This window comes from Chiloscyllium plagiosum, chromosome 36 (genome assembly GCF_004010195.1).
Source record: "Chiloscyllium plagiosum isolate BGI_BamShark_2017 chromosome 36, ASM401019v2, whole genome shotgun sequence".
Lineage (NCBI taxonomy): Eukaryota > Metazoa > Chordata > Chondrichthyes > Orectolobiformes > Hemiscylliidae > Chiloscyllium > Chiloscyllium plagiosum.
Genome location: NC_057745.1, coordinates 32,045,689 through 32,064,209, shown reverse-complemented (window position 1 = coordinate 32,064,209; position 18,521 = coordinate 32,045,689). Strand labels below are relative to the sequence as shown.

The 18,521-nt window shown below is 43.0% G+C and overlaps 1 protein-coding gene across 1 annotated transcript in view; it reads left to right on the top strand.

The window, feature by feature from the left end:
* LOC122540857 (cell migration inducing hyaluronidase 1) overlaps window positions 1-18,521 on the top strand; it is a 289,057-nt gene that overhangs the window by 164,134 nt on the left and 106,402 nt on the right. The window contains exons 12-13 of the mRNA XM_043677069.1: window positions 10,862-11,031; window positions 11,361-11,570. Of these exons, the coding sequence (XP_043533004.1) occupies window positions 10,862-11,031; window positions 11,361-11,570 (380 nt within the window). The remainder of the gene's footprint in view (window positions 1-10,861; window positions 11,032-11,360; window positions 11,571-18,521) is intronic.

The following is an 18,521-nucleotide window of genomic DNA, read 5'->3' as shown; positions in this document are numbered from 1 at the left end:
TTTGAAGTAGAAATTGTAATTGAACTTGTAAAGAGAGCTTTGAGGCAATAATTTACGTATTTAATAGAGGTGCGTGTGGCACAGTGGTAATGTCTCTACCTCTGGACCCGGAGGTCCAGGTGCAAGTTCCAAATACTCCAAAGGTGTTTAAGAACACCTTGCAACAGACTAATTGGAAAATATCTATAAACTGTAACTGGAGCTGCTGTAGTATCCCTCCCTCTGAAGACCTGGGTTCAAGGCCCACCTGCTCCAGAGGTGTGTCATCTGCACAATTAAAATATATAGATATACGTAGATACTTATAATCAACCTGTTGATTTTATAATCATAGATATGTACAAATCTAACTAAAGCAGCTTGGTGTAGGATGGCAACTAGGATATAACCTTAGGAAAGGTAAATAGGGTTCATAAAGGATTGAGAGAAGCAGCTAACATCAGAGAAAAAAATGGTAAATATTAGGTGAGATCTAAGAGGGAATATAATACAGTCTAAGCTTATGGTTGTAAATAGTCACATGGGAATGTGATGTCATTGCAACAATGGAGAGCTGGATCAAAACAAAAGTTGGGACTGTTTAGGATTATGTTCGGCACGGAGCTTTTGGACTGAAGGGTCTGTTTCCGTGCTGTATGACTCTATGACTGGGCACTAAACATCCTTGGATACAAGATATTTCCAAAAGATAGGGAAAGAATGAAAGGAGGAGAGGTAGGATTAATGATTAAAGAGATAATTTCAGTAGAGACTGAGGATGTCTTGGAGGGACTGAATCGATTTGGTTAGATTTGCAACACTACCATTACACAACTGGTTCTATCCTACAGCCATCAACTTGTGCGAAAGAGGTAGAAGATCGAAATAGCAAGAAAATTACAAATAGGTGCAATTATTATAGAGTAGTTATAATGGGGCGTTTCAATTATTCATGGTGGTTCAGTGGTTACTGCTCACAGCACCAGGATTTGATTCCGCTCTTGGGTGACTGTCTATGTGGAGTTTGCACAATCTCACCATGTCTGTGTGGCTTCCCTCTAGGTCCTCTGGTTTCCTCCCACTGTCCAAAGATGAGCAGGTTAGGTGGATTGGCCATGCTAAATTGCCTCATAGTGTACATGGATATGTAGGCTAGGTGGATTAGTCATGGTAAATACAATGTTATGGGAATAGGGTGAGGTGTGGGTCTCAGTCGGATGCTCTTCAGAGGGTCAGTGCTGATTCAATGAGCCAAATGGCTGTTTTCTGCATTGTAGGGATTCTATGATTCTATGATCCTAATTTCAACTAGGATAATAATAATAATGTAGAGGACAAAGAAGTAGAGGAGTTCCTCAAATGTGTTTAGGAAAGTTTTGTGGAAGACGTTCTTTCTGGCCTAATGAGGAAAGAGCATTGTTGGATTTGGTTCTGGAGAATGAGGTATACTAAGTGGATCAAGGGTCAGCCATGGAATATTTAGGGAATAGCGATCATTGTATCATAAGGTTTTGGTTAGTTATTGAAAAGAACAAGGAGCAATCTCTAGTTTAAAAAGTATACACAATTGGATCATGGCCAATTTCATTAAGGTGACAATGGATCTGTCCCATGTAAATTAGAATGAAAGATTCCAAGGCAAAACTGTAACATTGAGGAAATAATTTTAAAGAGGAAATAATTCAGGTACAATCAAGGTAGATTCCACAATTGGGAAATGTAGGACTGACTAAGACAGAACTTCGGATGAAGACTATGTAGGGGTCTTATGATATAAGCCAAGTGAGATCCAGACTGAATATAGAAAATTGGATGAAGTAAGGCAAGGAAATAAGTGAGGTAAAGAGAGAGCATGAGAAGAGGCTGGCAGCTAACAAGGTAACTCAGATGGGATTCCAAAACTCTTTTGCAAAGGTCGTAAGAGAAAGGGTGGACTGATTAGAAACCAAAATGGGAATCTATATAGAGATAAATAGAGGATACAATTCATACACTCTTTAAATATATTATCTCTAACTTTACCAAGGAAAAAGATACTTCCAGAGTCATAGGGGAAGGTAATTACTGCAATCGTTGAATGGCTAGAAATTAATAAAGAATTGATAATAGAATGGCTGGTTGCACTTTAAAGGTTGATAAGTCCCCAAGGCTGGATGGGATACATTGAAGCTGCAGAAAGAAGTAAGCGTGGAAATTAAAGACATACTGACCACAACCTTTCCATCCTCAAATGTGGGGATGGTTCTGGAGGACTGGAGAATTTAAAAATGAGTTGAGAGAATAATCCCAGCAAATACAAACCAGACAGTTCGAACTGTGTTTTAGGGATGATAATCTGGATCAAGAAGAGACTAGGAATCCTGCAGTGAATAACTCACCCCCTAACTCCCCAAAACCTGTCCACCACCTACAAGGCACAGGTTAGGAGTGTGATGAAGTACAGCCCATTTGCCTGGATGGGTGCAACTCCAATAACACACAAGAAGCTTGACACCATCCAGGACAAAACAGGTTGGCACCGCATCCACTCCCTCCACCATGGGCACTCAGCAGCAGCAATGTAGACTGCCTACAAGATGCACTGCAGAAGTTCACTAAAGATGCTGAGATAGCACCTTTAAAACCCATGACTGCTATCATCTTTCAACATGTTTAGAAACTGCCTTTTATGCACCTCTTTAAACAAAAAAGAATTTAGTATAATCTAGAGAGTTGCTTTCCTTCGTTTATCACACAGGTTTCCAACTCAGTTTGCAGCGGTGTTACAATTGCTGTTGTCTGAGGCTGGAAAGCTGCACAGGAAAACATACAATTAAAGAGAAAGGCAAGGGGTGTGCAAGGAATTGAGGAGGTAGCTTTTACCCGCAACAAAGTTAGAACAGCTTTGTAATGTGATCTGTCACTCTGAAGTTCTAATGCTAGCTCATCTTTTCAGTGGAAGACTTTTCTTTTTGAGCTGCTTCTTCTGCAAAGCAGATACAGTAACTAGTTCGTTCGTGGTGACTGCATTGTCAGCAGCAAGGTGAGCCCAGCCCCCATGGTTTCTGTGGGGGGGAAGGCAAGTTTGGGTTCCCGGCGGTGTCTGCGTCCAGTGTAGACACATGGAGGCAGCAGCAGAGGTGAGTTTGGGCCTGGTATGAGACCCAGCAACGTGGACGCAGAATGGACTCATGACAGCGGTGGAGGTGAGTTTGAACTGGAGGGGGACCCGGTGGCATTGATCACGACTACTTTGGCGAGGTTCTAGAGAGGACTCATGGTGACAGTGATGTTGGTCGAGGGGAGATGGCACTGAAGGATTCTTGGTTGGCCACTCCAGACCCATGGCTGAGCACCTCACAAGAAGCACTGTTTTTCTGCCTTTATATTCAATGTTTTGGTTTACTTCTCTGTGTTTCATGATGACTCCAGAGAGTGGCAACACTATCCAATACTTTTCACTCTATTTTGTAACAAAATACATGTGACAATAAGTGAATCAAATAATCTAGGTGAAGGGCAGCAGATACATGAGACCCCCACTTCCTGTAAGTTCCCCTCCAAGTCACTCACCTTCCTGACTTGGAAATATCTTGTTGTTCCATCATTGTGGATAGCTCAAAGTCCTGGAACTCCCTCCATGTGTCATTGTGGATCTACTGAGAGCCCATGGAGTGCAGTGGTTCAAGAAGGCAACTCAACAGCACCTGCTTAAGCCAGCAATGCCCATATCCCAAGAGTGAATTTACAAAATTGAAGAACATGAGAGCAACTGTGATTCATTAGAAGTTAACATGAAATTGTAAAAGACAAAAGGTGTGTAATCTGATTGAGTATTTTGATGAGGATAATGTGGTATACATTGACTTCCGAAAGCTGTTTGACAACGTACTCCATAATACGATTACTAGCAAAGTTAACGCCCTTGGGATGAAAGGGGAAGTGACAACATTGACACAATGTTGAATCAATGATAGGAAATTGCTTTTCAGACAGGAGGAATGTATGTACTGTTGGGTTCCCCAAGATTAGTTTTAGGATTACTGCTGTTCTTAGTTGATATGACGGACCGAGACTTGGGTGTACAGGACACTATATCAAGATTTGCCAAAATTTGAATGTTGTGAAATACAGTTAGACTTCAATAGGCTGCAGGAACAAACAGGTACGAGCCGCTTGAAATATATTGCTGAAAAGTGAGAAGTGGTCCATTTTGGGAGAATGAATGAAGAGAGACAATTAAGCTAACATCAGCCATTCACAGGGGTGCTCAGGATTGACTGTGGGAGCAACCGATTCAAACGAGGCTTTCAAAAGAGAATTAGATAAATATATGGCAAGGAACATTTTTCAGATGCCTGGGAAAGGAATAGAGCGTAGTGGGACTAGGTAGCTACTCTTGAAGAGGGCCAGCATAACCACGACAGGATAAATGGCCTCCTGCACTGTAACCATGGTTCTGTCGAACCCATAGCTAAACACACTCCCTAATTCTTTGTGCAAATATCTTGCCGAAATTATTTTTTTCCATTCTAGCAAAAAAAATGGCTCACTTTAAAAGCAGTGGAAAAGTAGATCTTTGGAATCTTCAAACTATTTGCATATGTTTCTGATTTTCTTCCACCATAATCTGTAAATCTGCACTGAGCTTGAAAATAATTTGTTTTGAAGAATGACCCAAATCATCAAAAACAGCATAAGAAAACAAACAGCTAGGTCGTAGAGTTTGTGCCATTAACTGTGTGTTACCTGTGTTGCTGAAAGTGAGCAATGAATAAGTGAGTGCTGGGCAGGAAGGAGGGAAGTATCTTGCATTTCTGTAGTGCCTTTTCCAGCCTAGCAAGAGCCGAAAGTGTTTAACAGCTACTGAAGTACCTGTGAAGTCCCTGTTGTGGAAAATGTGACAGCCAGTTTGAACACAGCAAGTTCATTGCAGCCACAGAAAGGTTCTGATCACATAGTGCCCATCTGATAGGATGTGGAGTCTCCACCTGTCCCAGGTGGGAGAGCATTTTCAGTATGTACACCAAGACACTGGAGTTTTGATTCCAAATTTCAGGGAGCCAAGAAAGTGTCTAGCCTGACCAACGTCTCACTCAGACATAGTCGGTGCCTACTCTTAAGTCTGTTGTCACAGAGTCCGACAGCACGGAAACAGACCCTTTGGTTCAATTGGCTCATGCTGACCACGTTCCCAAACTAAACTAGTCCCACTTGCCCAAGTTTGGCCCATATCCCTCCAAACCTTTCTTATTCATGTAATTATTCAACTGCCCTTTAAACATTGTAACTGGACCCGCAACCCCCACTTCCTCTGGAAGTTCATTCCACACACGAATCACATTCTGTGTAAAAACGTTGCGCCTCATGTATTTTTTAAATTTTTTTCCTCTCACCTTAAAAATATGTCCCTCTAATTTTGAAATCCCTCATTCTAAGGAGAAAGTGAGGACTGCAGATGCTGGAGATCAGAGCTGAAAATGTGTTGCTGGAAAAGCACAGCAAGTCAGGCAACATCCAAGGAGCAGGAGAATCGACGTTTCGGGCATAAACACTTCTTCAGGGCTGAAGAATTCATTCCTGAAGAAGGGCTTATGCCCAAAACGTCGATTCTCCTGTTCCTTGGATGCTGCCTGACCTGCTGCGCTTTTCCAGCAACACATTTTCATCCCTCACTCTAAGAAAGGACAACTGCCATTCATCTTATCTATACCCCTCATGACTTTCTAAATCTCCAGAAGATCCCCCCAACCACCTAAGCTCCAGTGAAAAATGTCCCAGCCTATCCAGCCTCATTGCGTCTTCCATTATTGTGCGGACGTGGATTATAAAAGGTTTTTATTGGATATAAGCAAGCATAAGAGCAGGCCTTTCGCACTAACCATGCCTAGTCTGTGTTCACACTGCACTCAAGCTCCTCCCATTTTCCCCAATCCAATGCCTTGACCCTCAATTCACCTCTCCTTCATCAACCTGTCCATCTTCCCCTTAAATACACCTTGGGAAAACACCAGGCCTGCTGGGTGTGTGTGTATGTGTGTGTGTCTGTGTCTGTGTGTATCTGGTCTATGTGTGTGTGTGTGTGTGTGTGTGTGGCCTTCCTGGGATTGCTCCTTCACCTCCTGCCATCAGCCCCTCCATCCTCTGCTGACCCCACCTGAGGAGCTCAGTGGAGCTCGATGTCTACATGGGTTCCAGCACATGCTGGACTTGTGCAAAAGAGATCTGAAACTTAAACAACTTGAGTTTCATGTAAGCAATGGTAAAAAAAATGAAAGAACCATGGATACTGGAAATCAGAAACAAAAATAGAAAATGCTGGAGAAACTCAGTAGATCTGGCAGCATCTGTGGAGAGAAAGCAAAGTTAACATTTCGGGTCCAGTGACCTTTCTTCAGAACTGACAACGAGCAATGACAAATGGTATCATTGTAGGTCTGAGGCAGCTTCTTAAAGTGGGCAATAGGGTGTGGAACAGAATTAAAATCTCAAATTATTGTCATGAGTGAGGGGTAACTTCCATGTCAGTACAGCCTGGATGTTGACAAAGAAAAGCACCCCATCTCTGTTAACTGGCTTAACCTTGGGGTTTTGACTTAGTTTACCTTTGAATGATTTGAGGACTAATTTATATAGCATGGGAGTTGTTGTGCTCTTCCTGCTAACTTCAGCAGTGTACCAGTCACAAGTATAGGCTGTATTTCTCACTCATTCCCACATGACCTGCTGAGCATAGAATTGCTTTACTCAAACCTTCCTGATTAATGGTGATGGCATTGTCACTGGCAATAAGAGCTGATGACATTGAAAATAGTTTATGGAGGAGACAGGATGTCATTGAGCACAGATACCTCTGCTTGTGTATCATAGAGCTAAAATTAGGCAGTTTTTTTATTCAACACTGTGCCATTACTAATTAGTGAAAGCATCAAATATTACACACCCGTCATGCTCTGTGCACTTGGAACGTTTAGGCTTCCATCCCTGACTGTCTTAAAAATGTGCTGCCTCGGACCATGTTTTAGCATTTAAGTAATTGTGAAAGTGTAAACAGCCTTGCATTGTTGAGTTATAAGCTATAGGCTGAATTTTTTTTTCTTGCCGTGATGCAACCTGCATCGAGCCCATTTTGATTTCAAGGGCCCTTCGGGAAGGCAATATTAATTGTGAATCTCAAGTTGTCCTGAGTTAACACTAACATACACATATAGACTGTGTAAGAGGGGCTGATTCTCTTCCTTGAACTATATTAGTGAGCTGGTTACGTTCCTGATGAAGGGCTTTTGCCCGAAACATCAATTTTCCTGCTCCTCGGATGCTGCCTGACCTGCTGTGCTTTTCCAGCACCACTCTAATCCAAGCTCTGATCTCCAGCATCTGCAGTCCTCACTTTTGCTTGTTACATTCCTCCAACAATCTGGAAAGGTTTCGTGGTTTAATGTTACTCTTGCACATCTATGAAATCCAGAATTATTGATTTCAGTTCCACAGCTTGCTGGAGTGAGATTTGAACTCATGGCACTAAAGGATTGCTATGCCCATGTTTTGGGTACAAGGCCACGATTCAAGAGCAGCCCATGCTCTTTCTGTCTGAGGTGGAAAGTGTACGAGGTCAGTTCTCCCAGCTCGCTATCCTGGTATCTAGTGCAGATTGAGTATCAGTATCAGATTCTGATTGTCTCTTCACACTGTCACTAACTTAGCACTCAGTAGGTGAACCGGTTTCATTGTAAAGAGAGGCTGTGGTGCAACCAAAACTTAATTTTAAAATCCATCCATTCCTCTTGAGAGGAAGAATAATATGGCTGGAATTGAAAACTTGTAAATTGTCACAGAGAGAGGAGATTCACCAATGTGCTATTGGGTTCAATAGCAGCAGAGGTGGATAGTAAGGGAAATGCAATGCCTTTTCAAAACATCAGGAGACCCTCTGGGACCAGAAAAGTAGGATCCATTCTTGCAACTGGATCCAAGGACCTGACAGCAGTACTGTAACAGAATTAACAACCCCTCAATCGTGCTCAAGGTCAGTGGAGTTTGACCGAGCAGCAGTGAAGAAATCTTACGATAGTTCCAAGGCTGTGATTTGGCAGGGAACTTGCGTGTGACTGTTTTGTCACATATTTGCTGTTCTTGTCCTGCGAGGTCATGGATTTGGAAGCTGCTGTTGAAGGAATCTTCTCAAGTTGTTGCCACCTTGTGGATGGCACGCACTGTTGCCTCCTTTCCAGATTGTTGGAGGAATGTAACCAGCTCATTAATGTAGTTCATGGGAGAGAATCATGCCACCATGCTTAGCAACAGAAAATGTGAATATTCAAGATCTTGGTTGGGTTGCTGTTCAAACAGGGCTTCTTTGCCCTGGTTGGTGTTGAGCTTCTTGAGTTATTTTGGAGCTTCACTCATCCGGGCAGGTGGGGAGTATTCCATGACACTCCTGACTTGTGGCTTGTAGATGGTGGACAGGCTTTAGGGAGTCAGGAGCTGAGTAACGCAACACAGTATTCTCAGCTTCTGACCTGCTCTTCTAGTCATAATATTTATGTGGTTGGTCCAGATCAGTTCCTGACCAATGATAAGCCCCAGAACGGTGGGGAAATCAGTCATGCTAATATTGTTGAATATCAAGGGTAGATGATTAGAGTCTCTGAGATAATTAGAGTTGGAGATTGCCATAATGAGCAAGTGACATAGTTACCAAATCAAATTACTTAAACTTTGTGGCACATCTAGTAAGTTGAAGCTACTAGTTTTCATGAAATAGCCAATCACACCATGTGGTGAATTTCTTACACCTATTGTCATCAAAGTTTGGGAGAAGATTTGTAGCTCGGGTGCTCCTTTTCTTCCTCTCTAGTGAATCGGATTCCTGTGAGTGTGACATTGATGATCCGGTGTGTGTTCTCTATTTCTGTGTTTTTAATGATTACAAAGGTGTCATCCACATATCTGAACCAGATTTTGGGTTGAATTTGCGGTAAGACTGTTTGTTCTAAACTTTGCATTACGGCTTCTGCTATGAATCCAGAGATGGGTTAGCTTGGGACAACACTACTATTATAGGACAAGCCAAACAGAGAATAGCCAGGGAATTCCTAGAGGCATGGCACTCATCCACAGATTCAGTCAATAAGCACATCGACCTGGACCCAATATACCGGCCACTGCAACGGACAGCTGGAACTGACAACCGGAAGCAGCAGATACAAATCACTATAAATGCCAGAGGAAAGATCACAGAAGCGCTTCACAGGAGGCTCCCAAGCACTGAGGATGTCACCTAGACAGGGGACGAAACATCTGCAACACAAATTCCCAGCTCGGCGAACAGAACCACAACAACCTATTGTCATCCATCATTTTCCTGCTCCACTGCTCAGTTTAAAAATAGCTAAACACATGAAATTTCACAGTTGTGCAAAATAATCTCTAAATTTAGCCATAAACTTGGTCTTTAATGCTTCTGAGTGTTTTCCATCTGTGATCTGGGATTTGGTTCCAAATTTTATTCAGACCGTGAGTGAGAGTAATTGTTATATATGAGAATGAAGCAGCTCACCAGAGCTGCAGTTAGGAGATTGATATAGAACTCTGTCATCCAATGGCCTATTCTGGCACAAGAATAGAGAGTCAAATGGCTTCCATCTGTTTGTTATGATTGTTTGATTAAAGAAAGGCCTGTATGCCACACCATTCTGTCTATGACAGTGAAGCTGAAAACAACCTTAACACTTTAAACTGCTGCTTTCTCCCAAATTGCAGAAAAGGGTATCTGCCCAACTTTTATTTAGTGAATGTAAATCCGTGAAGCCAAGCTGCAGTTTCTTTGTTTGTTGAAGTTGCTTAATCTGCAAAGCATTCATTCCTCCATAACGTACAGCATTGTACGTGTCTCTCCACAGATACAAAAGGGGTTTGTGCTAAAACCCCAGAGGTGGAGACTATTGGGCAAGGTCCCTGGTTTGTCCTGAGCCTCCGCAAAGGTTTTCTGTGAAGCGCAAAGTCTGTCATAGAGTTTGTCACCATGTAGTTATTAGTGACTTCCTGTGTTTCCCATTTCTTAATCCAAGGAATTCTTACTCTATGCTTTCATGAGATGTGGGCATCACTAGCTAGGCCAGTCTTTATCACCTGTTCCTCATAACAGAGGGATAGCATAGGCCAGAGTAGGAAAGTGGGAGATTTTCTTCCCCAATGGGAATTAATCATAGAATCCCTACAGTGTGTAGAAATAGGCCACTCAGCCCAACAAATCCACACTGACCCTCTGAAGTGTAATCCACCCAAACCTATTCCGCTACATTTACCCCTGACTAATGCACCTAACCTACACATCCCTGAACACTGTGGGCAATTTAGCATGGCCAATTCATCTAATCTGCACATCTTTGGACTGTGGGAAGAAACCGGAGCACCCGGAGGAAACCCACGCAGACACGGGGAGAATGTGCAAACTCCACACAAACAGTCACCCAAGGTTGGAATTGAACCTGAGTCTCTGGCGCTGTGAGGTAGCAGTGCTAACCACTGAGCCACCATGCCACTCAGATAGGGTTTTAACAACAATCAGCAGTGGTTATGTAGTTGTTATCAGGCTAAATTCTTATTCTAGAATGTTATTGGAACCAAATTTTGTTGAATTCCAACTCAAGGTAGGATTTGAACTCATGGCCCAGAACATTTGCCTGGGATATTAGATTGCTAGTCCAGTGACAATGCCACTATCCACCACTTCCCTTATCTATGGAAAACCTTACCCAAGGGCCTGTATGCAATACATCCAGATATCGAGCCAAAGATGAGTGTGCCGACGATGACAAATTATCTGTGGTGTTCATTGTTGAACAAAGGAATGTTCGTCTGTGTTGCTACTGATACTGATCGTATCCTTTTAATCTTTTAGGAAAAGCGAAGTACTTGCACACAGGAAAGGAAATAGATGGTGTCGACATGAGAGCTGAAGTTGGATTATTGTCCAGAAATATAGTAATTATGGGAGAAATGGAGGATCATTGCTACGGTGATAATGCTTGCAGGTTTTTCGAATTTGACACAGTTGGAGGGCACATTAAGGTAGGTTTGCACGCAGTTTGTGTTCAAAATATTAGATTCCTGACATTGATTGGAAATCTAAACTAAAATTAATTGTCAAACATTCATGTTACCAAAATTAATCTTTGTTAATGTGGAACCTGAATTTGCCTAATGCCACATGCATTATATGTATAATCTTCCGCAATTCAGATTTAACTCAATATAAATGAGTTTAAATTTTGACTAAACTGGCAGAGAGGAATTTCAGACTTCCGTGTATTTACCTCCCCATAGTGTTGTCGAAGTATCTAGCATTGCTATATCAGTTACATCAAATTTATATTAAAATTTTCCCTTGTATTCTGCAGATGGGTGTGGGTTTCAAAGCAGCTCACATTGCAGGGGTTGAGCTCAAACATATGGGCCAGCAGTCTATGGGCCATTATCCCATTCATTTTCACATGACTGGAGACCTCGATGAAAAAGGTGGCTATCACCCTCCGACCTACGTGAAAGGTGTCTCCATTCATGAATCTTTCTCTCGCTGTGTGACCATTCATGGATCCAATGGACTTCTGGTGAGTGAATTTCTGTTAGTGGACAAACAGCTGCAGGGGAAATGGTTTCCTCTGTTTTTCTGATATGGTATGAACTGGATGGTAATTTCTATAAAATATTTACTTTGAAGTCTTTGAGTTAAATTAAATTAACTATTGGTTAGTTAAACTGCAGGAGTATTTTAGTAAAACTTTATTGATTTATCTAAAAAAAAGTGACCATAAAATCTCGGCAGACATTCCACTGCATTACTGCCGAGGGTCTGCTGTAGTGTTGGCAATACTGTCTTTCAGAATGTGATATCAATGTCCCATCTTCCCTCTCGATTTGACTTAAAATATCTTTATAATCCCTTTTTAAGGGGAGCATGAGAATTATCCCTGGTATCCTGATTAATATTTATCCTTTAGTCATCGTCTCTAATAATAGGTTATCTGATCATGACCACATTTATTGTTTGTGCGGCCTTGAGACAAATTGGCTGCCACATTTTCTACTTTACAACATTTGTAAAGAAATCAAGACTGCTTCATAGATTGTAAACTGCTTTGGGGTCTCCTGTCAAAGGTGCTATGTACAGTATAAGCTTTTTCTTTTTCTTTATTCACTCTTTACAAACTAATCTATTTCTGAAATGAAAGCACTCTACTCTTTCTGTCCCTTGTATGCTTAGAAGGTGCCTTTTCTCTTAAAGATTTGTTTCAAATTTAACATTTCTTTGGCTATTTATGAAGATGAAGCGTGCTATTATTTAGGTCTACAAATTGGATGCCAGTTGGGCTCCAAAATGAAAAGACTCTGATTTGTGCATGGCTGACCTGAAAAGTCAGTGCATCCAGTTGCAGCACTGCCATTTCTCCAAACTTGTGCTTCCTAATCCCAGGGCTCAGACGTCTGCCAGGAAATCCCTGTGCTAACCACTCAGCAATGGGGGATGATGTCTGGTTCTCCTGAAACAAAACACAAACATTTGCTCTCTATTCTTATTTGGTCTCACAAATGCAAGCAGAATGCATGAATGTTAAAACTCAGCTATACACGTTGACATTAAGCCACCTGATTCAGTCCAATACCATGGCTATTACTGGGCTGTTTACTTCAGGGAAGTGTCAAGTCACCGGATTTGAAGACAATTTAAAATAGGTTCTGTCTGGTCTGTTTATAACTTGCAGAATTGAACAGACAGTTGTTTAAGCTTTGCCTGGCTCTGGTTAATGTTTTATCTGCCTGTTCCCTTTTCAGATCTGAATTGTTCACACAGGCAAGGGGCTTTCAACATATCCATAAACAAATCACCTACCATTTTCACTGTTAGCTTGCCAGGTACACCCATAGTTGGTAAGAATAGAAAAAGAATGTGTTGCCTTTATATTTATACCAAGTGTGAGCTGCACACAAATAAAACATAGGTTTAGTGTTGTAAATCCAACCACATGTCCTCTAAGGTACAATAACTACCAGGAGCATGGCTTCGGTGAATTTCACTTGGAATTTATTTCATTTTTAAAGCATCTGGTAGAAAATAGGCATACTTTGCTTGAGCTGCACAGACTACAGATTAATGTATCTTCCCTCTTAAACCTTGGTTCCTTTGACAGTTTTACAGAAAATGTCTTGGTTGTGAGTCAGTGATAGATTTCCCTGTTTGCCAACCAGAAGGTTGTTATGTTGAAGCCTCACACCAGACACTTAAGACTAAATGTCGATGCTGCTGACCTTGTGAACTGCGGTGAATGAACCTGCAAGTACCAGCTCTGGCCAGGCTTCTGGTTTCCCATACCCAGAACCAGCCTGAGGCAGGTTTGAAAGTGCACCTACCCCACATGGGGGCAGGCATTGGGACTCATCCAAAACCCTTGTTTAAAGCAGGCTAGCTGTCATCTTCCCAATAGGTTCCAGGTTCCCAAGGCAATGGTGGTTGGGTGAGGCAAAAGGGGTATCTGTTGCCTGAGGAATTAGATCCCAGTTTGCTGCTGGACACCCAGGCAAAAGCTGCCTGGATGACGTTTCCTGCTCATGCATAGGATCGTAGAATCCCTACGGTGTGGAAAGAGTCCATTCAGCCAATCAAGTCAGCACTAATACTACAAAGAGCATCCCATCCAAAAGCAGTCCTGTATCCCCATAACCCTGCATTTCCCATGGCTAATCCATCCCTGGACATTACCAGAGAATGTTTAGAATGGCCAATGCACCTAACCTGCAAAACCAGATCATCTGGAGGGATGATTCCTGATTCCCTCGTTCCTGATGAAGGGCTTATGTCTGAAAAGTCCATTCCCCTGCTCCTCGGATGGTGTGCTTTTTCAGTGTCACACTGTCGGCTCATCCAGAGGAAACCCATGCAGAGGTGGGGAGAACATACAAACTCCGGACAGACAGTTGCCCCCTTCCCTCTCCTTGCAACCCCCAATTTCTTTTTATTTCAACTGTTTAAAAAATACATTTTTGTGAAGCAGTTACTTTTTGCTGCAGCCTAATGCTTCTCTGAATCTGGAAGATAATTGCACAGACAGTGAGGTGGGGTGGGAGGGTTAGTGGTGTTAAAGGTCTCGGCCAGGTTTGACAATTTAGAATGAAGACCATGTCCCAACCTGCAGTGTACCTGCTCACAACCATGATGGCAGCAGCCCCATGACAGCTGTAAGTCCACCCTTCGGGAAAACATTTTTAATCAACTCATTCAGGGATATTATTTCACACCTCCAGAGCAAGTGGGGCTAGAACCCAGATCTCCATGCTCAAAGATTGAACACTACCACTGCTACAAGGGTTGGGAATCTGGTGTCGTCAATGCAATTTGGAGCCTGATTTAAATTCAAAAGCTGCCAGTCAGATATTCCAGGGGTTTGGAAACCCAGAAGTAAAATGGATGTGAGACTTGATGATGCACTAGTTGGCTTTCTTTTCCCCAGTTGCCTCCAACCAGTTTTTGGCCTCCTTACTGACAGTTCCTCAGTGACACAAGTATCATCTCCACCATCCACCCCTGCCCCAAACTAATCAAAACCTTTATCTTTCCTGCCAGCGGTCTACCTGCCCAACATACAGTCAGGCTATCAGCCTGATCCATTGTCATATGGGGACACACCAGAGGAACATGTTACTGCTATCCTGCTCTGAATATCAGCAGGACCTCAGCAGTGACAATTTAGATCCTAAAGCCTTCTGTCTTATAAAGCATGAAGAATGCTATAAAGAAAAGGAACTAAATTGACAAGCCAGATGACAAGTGACATTTGCCCTTGAGAGAAATTTAAAGAGTCTGCTCAATCCTTGTTTTATTTAACCATGGTGTTGTGAACATGAGAAATTTCTGTGATGGAGCGAGTAGATGTGTTTACTGCAGGTCAGGGGCAATTGGCAAGTGGTGCACTGAACCAATTGTACCTGTTGCTGCTGGTAATCATAGATAATGGGGAAAATCTGTCTGAAGGTTGCTGGCCAATCCAGCTTCATCCAAACCCCTTGCTGTTACATTCTTTTTAGAGAAGTAATCAGTGTACTCAGCGGTCAAATCTGCAGCATGACGTATCTCTTTCTCTGAAGGTTTGTGGTCTTGGAAGACAGAATTATAAATGGCAAATAACTTTAAATTCCAGTAAAAACTATATAATTTGCTGACAACTTAGTCCCATTTGCTTTAATAGCAAAACATGACTTTGATTATTTGGGTCTACAGAGGTTGCGGCACAGAATAAGTTCCTCAGTCCGTCATCACAGAATCCCTACAGTGTGGAAACAGGCCATTCAGCCCGACAAGTCCACACTGACCCTCTGAAACGTAACCCACTAAAACCCATTCCCCTATCCTAAATGTAGGGGGTGTGGGTTACTCTTCAGAGGGTTGGTGTGGACCTGTTGGGCCAAATGGCTTGTTTCCACACTGTAGAGAATCTAATGCACCAAACCTACACATTCCTGAACACTATGGGCAATTTAGCATGATCAATTCAGCTGTGGGAGGAAGCCCACACTGGCACAGGGATAACGTGCAAACTCCACACAGACAGATACCCGAGGCTGGGATTGAACCTGAGTCCCTGGTGCTGTGAGGTAGCAGTGCTAACCACTGAGCCACCGTGCCATCATGCCCATGTTCTTTGCTGGAACAATCCAAAATTATTCACATTACCCTGTTCGCATTTCAACTTTGACTGGTTTTCATCAACTAATATTTTAGAAAAAAGATCAAGTTGGAGTGAAATTATTCAACATCACTGAAAATATTAGACAGTGCTAATCATTATTATATTTCATCCAACTCTAGAAACACTGACTTATCTGAATACTTGAAGAGATGAAGAATGATGGTGGGAACCGCGATCTGTTGCTCATCCATTATTATGCACTTCTTACTGTGTAATTAATTCTGCTTCAGCTGCTTGGTACTCCACATAATTTAAAAGGCAATTATGTGCTTTTCAAAGCTAAGTAATTTAGTAAACCATAATGTATTTTCTTGTGGTGTTGAGGAGCTTCCAATGGATGATTGTGAGATTTAGTTGATGATATAACTCTCTGTGAGTGCTGTGGTTCTCTTTATGTGTTTTGGTAGAAATAGTCTAATTGAAGACCCAAAGTACCTAGTGAGGATTGGCCAATATTGCATGGAAAGAAATAAACATCTTGCGTTTGTATAGAACCTCAGGAAATCCTAAATCACCTCACAGAGAATGGATTCAATCATTGTTGTAATGCAGGAAATGAGGCAGCCAAATTGTGCATAGCAAGCTCCCATAAGCATCAACGAACAAAAAAAGCACCGAAGATGTGCAGGTCAGGTGAATTGGCCATGCTAAATTGCCCTTAGAGATACGTGCATTAGTCAGGGTTTAAATATAGGATAGGGGAATGGGTCTGGGTGGGTTACTCTTCGGAGGGTCGATGTGGACTTGTTGGGCCGACGGGCGTGTTTCCATACTGTAGGGAATCTAACCTAATCTAAATAGCTGGACAATCTTTGAGATGTTTGTCTGGTATAATTGTTGACCAGTACCGTCCGGTGGAAGATTGTTGTTTCTTGCCTCCAATATTTGATGTGTTTCATGTGACAGTGTTGCAGTTAATGTGAAACATTTTTGTCCAGTGTTTTAGTGCACTTTGAAGGTTAATGTGCAGTATAAGAATAATTTACAATGAACCAGGTTGTGTGTCTGAGCTACAGTAGATGGATATTTGTGGACCATGAATTTATCTGGAGTGAGCACATCAGAAGGCAGACCTGAACAGACTACCCGCGTGCCAAACAGCAGTAGCAGCAAGTGATATAGTTACCAGTCCCACAACCAACGAATCAGATCTAAGCTCTGCAGTCCTGCCACAACCAGTCGTGAATGGTGGTGGACAATTAAACTAATCATTGGAGAAGGATGTTCAACAAATATCTCCATCCTCAATGATGGAAGAGCCCAACACATGAGTGCAAAGGATAAGGCTGAAGCATTCATAACAAGCTTCAGCCAGAAGTGCTGAGTGGGTATTCCATCTCCACCTCCTCCAGCATCACAGATGCCAGTCTTTGAGCTAATCTGATTCAATCCTTGCCAGAGGTAGTGCATATTGCAAAGGCTATGGGCCCGGATAATACTCCAGCAGTAGAACTGAAGAATTTTGCGCCAGAAATTGCTACACTCCTAGCCAAGCTCTTCCAGTACAGCCACAACACTGGCACATACCCAATAATTTAGAAAATTGCCCAGATATTTCCTACAAACAAAAAAAAGGACAAATCTAACCCAGCCAATTACTGCCCCATCAATCTGCTCTCGATCATGGTGCTGGAGTAGGGTGCTCCAGACAGAACTTGTCCATTAGGCCTGTTCTTCCTGTTCTTTTCTTCTCCTTTTTCTTCCCACATAGTGTTTTTTTTTTTATCGCCCAGCCTCCAATGATGACTGGCGACCTCCCAGCTTAGTGCAGTGGCCTTCAATAGTGACCACCCAGCGTAGCACAGTGACCTCCTGTACCGACCTCCAGATCTAGCACAGTGGCCTCCTGTAGCGACCTCCCAGCCTACCGCAGTGGCCTTCCGTAGTGACCACCCAGCCTAGCACAGTGACCTCCTGTACCGACCTCCAGATCGAGCACAGTGACCTCCCGCAGCGACCTCCAGATCTAGCACAGTGGCCTCCTATAGAGACCTCCAGATCTAGCACGGTGGCCTCCTGTAGCGACCTCCCAGCCTAGCACAGTGGCCTCCTGTACTAACCTCCAGATCTAGTGCAGTGGCCTTCTGTAGTGACCACCTAGTCTAGCACAGTGGCCTCCTGTACCGACCCCCACATCTAGCGCAGTGGCCTCCCGTAGCGACCACCAGGCCACTGTGCTAGGCCGGGAAGTCGCTACAGGAGGCCACTCTGCTAGGCCGGGCGGTCGGTACAGGAGGCCACTGTGCTAGGCCGGGTGGTTGGTACAGGTGGCCACTGTGCTAGGCCGGGAGGTGCCACTGTGCTAGGCTGAGAGGTTGCTACGGGAGGGCACTGTGCTAGGCTGGGAGGTCAGTACGGAGGCCACTGTGCTAGGCCGGGAGGTCGCTACAGGAGGCCACTGTGCTAGGCCGGGAGGTTGGTACAGGAGGCCACTGTGCTAGGCTGGGAGGTCGCTACGGGAGGCCACTGTGCTAGACTGGGAGCTCGGTACAGAAGACCATTAAGACTTGGAAATATATCGCCTCCATCCTTCAATTTCATTGGGTTAAAATCCCGTATCTGCCCATAATTGTATTGTGGGTCAACCTATGGCACATAAAGTGTAGTGGTTCAAGAAGTCAGCTTATCACCACCTTCTTAAGGGGCAATAAAAATACTGGCCAGTCAGTGACACCCATGTCCTCCAAGGGAATTAAAAAAGTCATCTGGAAGCTAATTCTTCAAAAAAGTGTAATAAAAAGCATTTATTTTCCGGATTGTGACTACTGTATGGAATTAAAGTTGCCACCCATGTCTTCAATTTAGCGTTGTAATCAGTGT